At 38.5% G+C, this 10,000-nt stretch overlaps 1 protein-coding gene across 1 annotated transcript in view; it reads left to right on the plus strand.

Moving 5' to 3' along the window:
• Nucleotides 1-10,000, plus strand: part of LOC121383880 (mucin-17-like) — a 209,380-nt gene that overhangs the window by 183,465 nt on the left and 15,915 nt on the right. Inside the window, exon 52 of the mRNA XM_041513976.1 lies at nt 9,869-9,964. Within this exon, the coding sequence (XP_041369910.1) occupies nt 9,869-9,964 (96 nt within the window). The remainder of the gene's footprint in view (nt 1-9,868; nt 9,965-10,000) is intronic.

A 10,000-nucleotide genomic window follows, 5' to 3' on the forward strand; every position in this document is an offset into this window, starting at 1 on the left:
GGACCAAAGAATCACCCAGCATACAATAAAATATTGAAAGCCGAAAGAGGGAGATAATGGGAAAACAGGGGCAATAAATAAAATAATTTGTTTTGTTTAACGCACCACTAGATTACATTGATTTATTAATCATAAGCTATTGGATGTCAAACATATGGTCAGTGTTGAAGTGATAGAGAGAAACCCTCTACATTTTTCCATTAGTAGCAAGGGATCTTTTATGTGCACCATCCCACAGACAGGATAGCACATACCACGGCCTTTGATATACCAGTCGTGGGAACAAAAAAAAGAAAGAAAAAAGGTCAAACACCAACCATAAGCGTTCGAATTCGGGTAAAAACGAATAAGACATTCGGGCAAAATGAGCTGGCCTTAACACTTCTCTCTGTGTTTTTCATTCATTCTACTGACAGTATTATTTTTAACGTAACCCATGTAAAAAGGAAGGAAGGAACTGTTTTATTAACGACGCACTCAACACATTTTATTTACGGTTATATGGCTTTTAGATTAGTACCAAGGGATCTTTTATATGCACCATCCCATAGAGAGGATAGCACATATCACAACCTTTAATATACCAGTCCTGGTGCACTGGCTGGAGCGAGAAATAGCCCAATGGGTCTACTGACAGGGATCGATCCCAAACCGACTGCGCGAGCACTTTACCACTGGGTTACATCCCGCCCCACTCCCCCGTGTAACAATGCGTGGTGCATTTACATTCGAGTTTATTTTTATGAACTACTGCTGAAGAGTGTTGTCAGTCCTCACCAAATTGTTGACTGATGTATGGCTATAACATAAAATTAACACATACATAAATAAGTGAAATCAATGAAAATAGCTTATATAATTATTATATATCTTGCACATGTTTTCAATAAAAATTAAATTAAACTACTTGCATTAACCTCACCGTGGTGCAGGGGTGAACATTCTTTTATAGAAAGCCCAATAAATGCACATCTCCTCGTATGAGGCGCCTTGTTTGCCGTGAGGTGCGACCCGTGAAAATGGACGATCGGATCCTGGTGCTTGAGTTGGGGCATACCTGCGGGTATGACTTCTGGCAATACATCACTTTGGCCTGGAGTTCAGGAAGGCCCGACCTGATCAATCGGCTGGTCACGTCAAGCTCAAGAGCAAACCAACCCCTGTTTTGTTTAATTTGTCACGAACGAACATTGCTGAGAATACCATTTGTATTATTTGCTCTTGGGGCGGTGGCTAGGGTTAATCGGGTAAACTAACGTTTTTTCTTTACTTTGCCTGCATATATTAACCATGTATCCCTGGCATGTATGTCTGCTGGTTATCCGCAGCATTGTGTCCCCTTGTTGGACTCTGTGGTGGGTGGGGGCATGGTTGACGAATAATGATTCATTTAACATGGATAGTACTAAATTAAAACAACAGATGGGGCCCTGAAAAGGGTCCACACCGATGTTTCGGACTCCTCATCTTTTGATGAAGAGTCCATGACTGCCTCAAAATCCATTACGAAGAAATCACGTGTGATCTCTTCAAATTGGCCAAGGTTCCACTGATGATGGGGCCTTGAAAAAATTGTCACCTTTTGCAATTCAAAAGGGGCTCGTCGGTCTAGCCGGGGAGGCCAAAACAATGTTACAAAAATGAAAACGGATCGCTGTTGGTCGAATATTCGACAGAAAAGCATTCTAAATGTCTTCTCAAGTCGACTATTCTAGCCAACATTCGCATCATCGTACTGCCACACACTTCTCTCAACTCCTCGAAGGGAGTTATCAGATGCCAAGATTTGGAAGGTGTTAGTGATGAGGAAATCTGTGACAATCTTACTTCACAAGATGTCACAGTCGTCAGGAGAATAAAGGTTCGGAGGAACAACAAATTGGTTCCAACGAATACCTTTATTCTAACATTCAGTACTCCTACCCTTCCACATTCGATTAAGGCTGGATACCTCAACATTCCTGTTGAACCTTTCATTCCTAATCCACTTCGATGCTTCAAATGCCAGAAATATGGCCACGGTCAAAATACCTGTCGAGGCAAACTGACATGTGCTCGTTGCGGTCAGTTTGACCACGACAGTAAAACTTGCAGAAAAGACCTTGTATGTACAAACTGCAAGGGAGATCATTTCGCGTACTCGAGAGAGTGTCCGATGTGGAAAAAGGAAAAGAAGGTTCAGGAGGTTAGGGTTGAGAAACGTCTAACCTTTGCTGATGCCAGAAAACTGGTGGAGAGATTTCAACCTGCTAGAGTAGCAGCATCATATGCTGTTGCTGCTGCAGTGAAGGTCTCCACCAGAAGTATTTCAGTAAATACAGACTTGACGTGGCAATGCGATGATGCAAAGTACAAAAAACTATCCGATGTTGTAAACGTGGAGAAGAAAACTGCAAAAGCTGCTCAGCAGCAGAAGGGGGCAGCTCAGAAAAAAGAAGCAAGCTCCTGCCAATGCTACCACCTCCACACAGGTGTCCTTGGACACAAACAAATCATCAGTTGGGTTGAGTACTGGGATGCCAGTTCCCAGCCTACCCAAGTTAAAAAGCAAACCAGCGAAGAAGGATCACACCTCTGGGCGGCTTAAAAAAGCCGAACAGAACTTAACAACAAGTAATATGTTTCAGGCTCTGGATGATGGAGGTGATGAGATGGAAGTCTCATCACTTGATTATCCAGGAACAAAACGACCACCACCAAAGCCAAAGATAACTCCTATACTTCCTCCCGATGGCGAATAAAGTCATCCAGTGGAACTGTCGTGGGGTTAGGCCCAATTTTGATGAATTAAGTCTACTAATTCAAAAATATAATCCTATTGCGGTATGTCTTCAGGAGACTTTCCTGAAGGACACTGACAATATTAATATTAGAGGGTTTAACCTCTATCACAAGTTTCAGGAAACTGATAACAGAGCTGGGGGTGTTTCCATTTTAGTAAATGAAAATATCCCTTAGAGTGTAATTACATTAAATACTAATTTGCAAGCTGTGGCTGTACAGGTCACAGCCCATAAAACTATAACTTTATGCTCTCTCTATTTGCCTCCTCGTAATAATTTCAACTTCAATCCCAAAGATCTTCAAGATCTCTTCGACCAACTCCCTAGCCCTTTTGTGGTTATGGGAGATTTCAATGGTCACCACACTTTGTGGGGATGTGAGGATGTAAATACTCGAGGCAAACAATTAGAAAACTTAATTCTCAAAAATGACTTAATTATATTTAACGATAAAAGTCGAACTTATTTTCACGCTGCAAGTGGCTCTTTCACTTCAATTGATCTAACTTTATGTAGTCCATCACTGTTTCTGGATTTTTCCTGGAAAGTCGGTCCAGACCCTTGTGGCAGTGACCACTTTCCGATTTTTTTGGAGAATGATGGACCACCATCACATGAAAGAGTTCAAAGATGGAAGTTATGGAGGGCTGACTGGGATCAGTTTCAGCATCTATGCAGCACTCGTCTGCAACAATCTGCCATTGACGATGCTGACGATCTCATGTCCTCTTTTACTTCCATTTTGAAAGAAATTGCAGAAGAAACTATTCCCAAGACTTCGGCAGTGCCGAAACGTTTCACTAAACCATGGTTCAATGAATCATGCAAAGATGCTATTAAGGAATGAAACAGGCACATTGAGAGGTTTAAACGGGAACCCACCTGGGACAACCTCTCTGCCTATCGTATTGCTAAGGCAAAGGCCCGCAGAGAGATCAGACAAAGTAAGAAAACATCTTGGAGAAAATATGTCTCCAAGTTGAATTCTCAAAACTCTGTGAAATCTGTGTGGAATAGGATCCGTAAAATCAAGGGAAAAGAATCCAGTAGTACTGTCCATCATTTGTCTGTCAATGACACAAACGTCACATCTCAACGTGACATCGCCAATGCACTGGCAGACAACTTTTCTCATAATTCCTCTTCTGCTTTCAGCTCAGATGCTTTTACATCTGTCCATACTAAAGCTGAAAAGCAACCTATTAATTTTTCATCTGAGAACGCTGAAGTATACAACAGGCCCTTCTCTTCGCAGGAGTTGCAGGATGCTCTTCGAAAAGCCCATGATACTTCGGTGGGACCAGATGAAATACATTACCAACTACTAAAACACTTACCCAAATCTTCTCTTTTAGTTCTTTTGAACATCTTTAATAAAATCTGGAGTTCTGGTGACTTTCCTTCTGATTGGAGGAAGGCTATTATAATTCCTATTCCAAAGCCTGGCAAGGATCCTACTGACCCTACCAGTTACCACCCCATCGCTCTCACAAGCTGCATCTACAAAACTATGGAACGAATGATCAATCGAAGACTTGTCTGGTTTCTCGAGTCCCACAAATTGCATACTAACGTGCAATGTGGGTTCAGATCCAGTCGAGGTACGGTTGATCATCTCGTTCGATTTGAAACATTTTGTCGCGAGGCCTTCGTCAATAATCAATACCTGGTTTCAGTGTTCTTTGATTTGAAAAAGGCCTACGATACCACATGGAAGTATGGGATTTTAAAAGACCTCCATGCATGGGCCTAAGAGGTCTTCTTCCAAATTTTATTTCTAACTTTTTAAAAGATAGAATTTTTAAAGTGCGAGTGGGATCCACGTTTTCAGATTCCCACTCACAAGACATGGGGGTGCCCCAAGGTAGCATCCTGTCGGTTACCCTATTCTAAATTAAAATTAACAGCATCGCCCAGTGTTTAAAACCTGGTGTCGATTGCTCACTATACGTTGACGATTTTCAGATTTGTTACAGGTCGTCCAATATGAGTATCATTGAGCGTCAGTTGCAGCTTTGTTTGAATAAGCTTCAACAATGGACAACTGACAATGGCTTTCGATTCTCAAAGTCAAAAACGGTTTGTATGCACTTCTGCCAGAAAAGAGGTCACCACCTAGACCCTCAGCTGTTTCTGGACAAAAGCCCGATTCCCGTGGTCGAGGAGACCAAATTTCTGGGAATTATATTTGACAGGAAGCTATCTTTCATACCTCATTTAAAATATGTTAAAAAGAAAGGGCTAAAGGCCCTAAATATTCTCTAAGTTATTGCCAGCACAGAGTGGGGAGCAGACCGTAAGGTTATGCTCCGACTGTATCGATCTTTGATTAGATCTAAACTAGATTACGGCTCTATTGTGTTTGGGTCGGCACGCAAGACTTACTTGCAGGTGCTTGATCCCATACACAACCAGGGACTTAGGCTTTGTCTTGGTGCTTTTAGAACATCTCCTGTGGAAAGTTTGTACGTCGATGCACACGAACCTAGTTTGGGTGCTAGACGTGCAAAGCTGTCTCTGCAGTATGCTACCAAGATAAAGTCAATGCCAAAACACCCCACCCATAACGCTATCTTTGACAACCAATTTATGAACTTGTTTGATGCGAACCCAAATGCAATCTGCACATTTGGTCTTCGCATTAGGCAGCTTTTATCTGCTTCCAACATTGATCTTTCAGACATTTTGGAAAGACCTTCATATTTAGTTTTGCCACCTTGGTGCATAAAACCACCTAAAATTGTGTTGGATCTCGTGCATCTGAAGAAAGATCGCACGGATCCAATTATTTATAACCAATATTTTATGGAAATAAAAGAGAAATACTGTGACTACATCCCTATTTACACGGATGGGTCACGGGATGGGAATTCTGTGGCTTGTGCCACTGTTTTTCCATCAGACAAAATAATCTCTATGAGATTGCCTGATTTGGCATCTATATTTAGTGCCGAAACTTGGGCAATTATTAAAGCCCTAGAGAAAATCAAAAACTCTAGCTCCTCTAAATTTATAATCTATACCGACTCACTTTCGTGTCTCCAGTCTTTACAATATATGAAGCTGGAACATCCCTTAATTGGGATGCTGATACGAAAGTGTGTCTTTTTATCTATTAACAATAAGAATATGGTACCCAGCCATGTTGGCATTAGAGGCAATGAAAAGGCAGATTGTGCTGGCAAGTCTGCTTTGACTTTGCCACGTGCCAATGCTGGTATTCCCTATAGTGATCTCAAACATCACGTAAATAATTATATCTTTTCTACTTGGCAAGATGATTGGAACGGTGCGGTCACGAACAAGCTTCATTCTGTTAAGCCAGTCCCGAGAGAGTGGCAGTCATCCTATAGGCGGTGCAGAAGGGATGAAATAGTTTTGTGTCGTGCTCGCGTCGGACATTCATTTATTCTCAAGAAGGATCCTCCACCTCAGTGTGAGCATTGTCAGTGTACACTGACGGTGCACCATATTTTGGTGGAGTGTAATCATCTGATCCAGACTAGAAACGATATATTCGAAGCAAGGGATGTGGTGGAATCCTTTAGATTCCACCCTGAACTTGTACTAAAGTTTTTTAACAGAAACTGGATTTTATTCCAAATTTATATTTACTTTTGTGTAATATTTGATTTGTAACATGAATTTTACCTTTATAACAAATGTGATATGTATTATTTTGTACAGCTCTTTACACTGTCTTTGACTTAACATTTCAAATTTCATGTACCACTACACAGCTCTATACACTGGTTTTAACCTAACCTTTTATTTTTACCATTGTATGACACCCAATAGCCGATGTATTATTTGTGCTGGGGTGTCGTTAAACATCCATTCAATTCAATGTTTCAGTTACGGAAAATATGTTCCGCTAAAATGGTAACCTACACTACACAGTCTACAGTACTGTACATGGCCATTTCAATCATCCGGTGCGTTTAATATTATTTACGCTGACAATTTTGTGAAAATTAAAAACCTTTATTTGCTTACCTTAGGCTAGTTGTTTGACAAGCCGTTGTTTGTGTTCCCAGGTATACCCACCCCCAATAAAAATATACGGATTAATTTTTATATTTCCATTTTTGTATATTTTCCCCAAATAACCTTCCCATTTTTGGATAAGTTGTCGACGTGTTTTCGTGAACAACATACATGTATGACGTAATCAAAGTTCGTGATTACGTTGTTTAAAATTGAAAAGAAATACAGTAGCAAGTACAATGCCAATGGGAGGGCTTTTAATGGGGGACGGTTTTCGATAGGTTACATTAAAACACTGAAGACAATGCATGTCGATGTGGCAAATACAAACAGACTGCAATAAATATGTAATAATTGTTATATAAAAACAAGTTCCTCACCGATCAGTTACCGTAGACATATTGAAAGTGTTGCAAACTTGTACTGTTGTAGATTTTTGACAGCGACGTTAACACGCCCAGCCGACTGGACACTTCGATGTTTCCCGCTATTTCATCTGTGATCTTCAGAATATCTTGTTGTTCAAATTTAAATTCTTCATGTTTTTCCACATTATAAAAAGTGTCAAATTGCTTTGTTCGATCAAGAAATAACCAGTTTTGTCGACATATTTGTCTGTTTCTGAATCGCAACATACCAACGCGGCCATTTTCCTTTCAGACTTATCCGGCGGATAGGCCTTTATACGCAGAAAATGTAGCGAATAGCGTTATTCGCGTTTAGACTATTCGGGGAGCTCTATCCTGCCGTCATGCATACCAAATTTCCCCACTTATCCGGCGGATAGGCACTATTCCCGGATAGTGGACTTATCCGCCCCTCATGCATACAGCCCCTGTTTAATAATACCAGTTGGCTCACATATGATAAATTTTGTATGAAATATGACCTCATGCGGTATGAGGTCATATTTCATACAAAATTTACAGTCTACAACGGTTTGATTTTAGCAATCAAAAAATATTATAAATTGGTTATATATACAGAATTAGTAACATTAGAAATGCCAATAATACCTAATTGTTTGAAAGAACTTCTTAAAACAAACGTTTGTAAAAATTTCTACAAAGAGTGCATAAATGAACACACATCTAAATACAAAATAAACGCACAAATAAAATGGAATCATATTTTTGATATTGACCTCTGTAACAAATGGTGGGAAAATATATATCTTATCCCTGTCAAGCTAACCACCGACACAGGGCTCCGTTACTTTCAATACAAGATATTTTTATTTATTTTAACAACAAATAAGCATTTGGTTATATATGGTATTAAGAAATCAGATAAATGTGAATTTTGTCATACGTTTAGTGAAGATTTAATGCACCTTTTTTGGTTATGAAAACATGTTCAAGCATTCTGGAATACTGTTATCAACTGGATATTCTTGAAAACTAAAATTAGACTCCAAATAAATGCACAAACAATTATTTTAGGCAATCCTAATTATTCTAAAAAAAGATAATATTGTCAATTTAATACTTCTAATTGCGAAACAATACATATATAAGTCGAAATGCAAAAGTCAAAAACTAACGTTGACTGGATTCCAGAACAATCCGAACATGTATTATTATATAGATAAATATATTGCTGCAATAAATAACAGGACAATTAAATTTGAGGAAAAATGGAATATTTGGACAAAATTAATTGTATAAAATATATATTATTGTATATGTTTTTAGTTTATAACTAATTACAAGTTGATCATCGGTATATACCTTTTTTCTTTTCCACAGGAAATATATTGATATATACTAGTATATATAAATGGGAGACCATTATTATAACATGTCTTTTTTTTATTATTATTATTTATGTATGCTTCTCTTATATGTATGTTTATTATTTGCTTTATGTATGCTGTATATTTGGTGGTGAAATAAAAAAGAGAAAAAAAAGAAGAAAAAAAAAGAGTGGTTTTGAAAAGAAACATATTTTATGGGTATGTGGTACACAAGTTAATGAACCAGGTTTGATGTTACCCAGAATTGCTGAACAACCCGATACAAAAGTGACTGCCCATTTCTTATGCTTCAAAGTGATTATGCTTTGACAATGGATACCCATTTAGATCTTGCGACAATAATTGAACCAAATGATTATGTTGTATGTGAAGATGATAGTGAGATGAAGCCGCCAGTGTACCAGATGATTACTAGTATAAGGGCGGTAATATGCATAGCACTGTGTACTCAATTTATATATTACCCTCAGAGGGTTTCGTGTTATGGATGTGTTAACAATTCGTTCGTTCATTCATTCATTATTAATACATTATTCATTCGTCCATGGTTTGGTATTGTAGTTATGGTAAATTGTAAGTTAATAGCTCTATAATGACAACAATGCTTACTCCTTGAGCAATGAATTGATCAATGGTATAACATATATATATACCGCATCTTGATTTATCATTTTAATATGAACAATTACATTTTTAGGTTAAATTTGGTTTTAGTATTCTTCAAAACATGTCAACGAAACTTATCAACCATTAAAATTTAATATTTAACATACAAAGTGTCTTTCCAACACAAATGATTAGATTCCCATGCCAAAAACACTGCCAGTTTCGTCCACCATTTAACTGTTTGACAAACAATTATGTGACAGTATAACAAACTCCATAAACATGAGTTTTGACAATAAGACCACCTGTCTTAGTGTTGTAGTTCTAAAGATATACAATTTTATTGATGGACTTTAGAAAATGTTATCTTACATTTTAATAAACTCTGCACACCAGCGATTAATTTCAACCATGGTGATAAATGTTATACTTCGGGACCCAGTACACTTCGCTTTTGGGGCCCCTGCTGCAGGACTAACAAAAAAACAAGGCAATGAGAATGAACATGCAATACGAAAATAATTAACAACACACATACACACACACACACACACACACACACACACACACACCACACACACACACACGGACACACTCACAAACACACACACACACACATACACACACACACACACACACACACACACACACACACACACACACACACACAAACACAAACACACACAGACACACACATACATTGACTGGTTTTGACAGATTTTATGTTTATTTTTAGGAGGTTTACAATTTGCTGCACAAATATTGCTAGTGTTGAAACGTCTACAGTTACGCCAATGGGTGGTCAGAAAGCAGAAGACAAAAGTACAGCTACGTAAGTCAACAAGACAACAAGACAATGTGCTTGAAA

This window comes from Gigantopelta aegis, chromosome 10 (genome assembly GCF_016097555.1).
Source record: "Gigantopelta aegis isolate Gae_Host chromosome 10, Gae_host_genome, whole genome shotgun sequence".
NCBI lineage: Eukaryota > Metazoa > Mollusca > Gastropoda > Neomphalida > Peltospiridae > Gigantopelta > Gigantopelta aegis.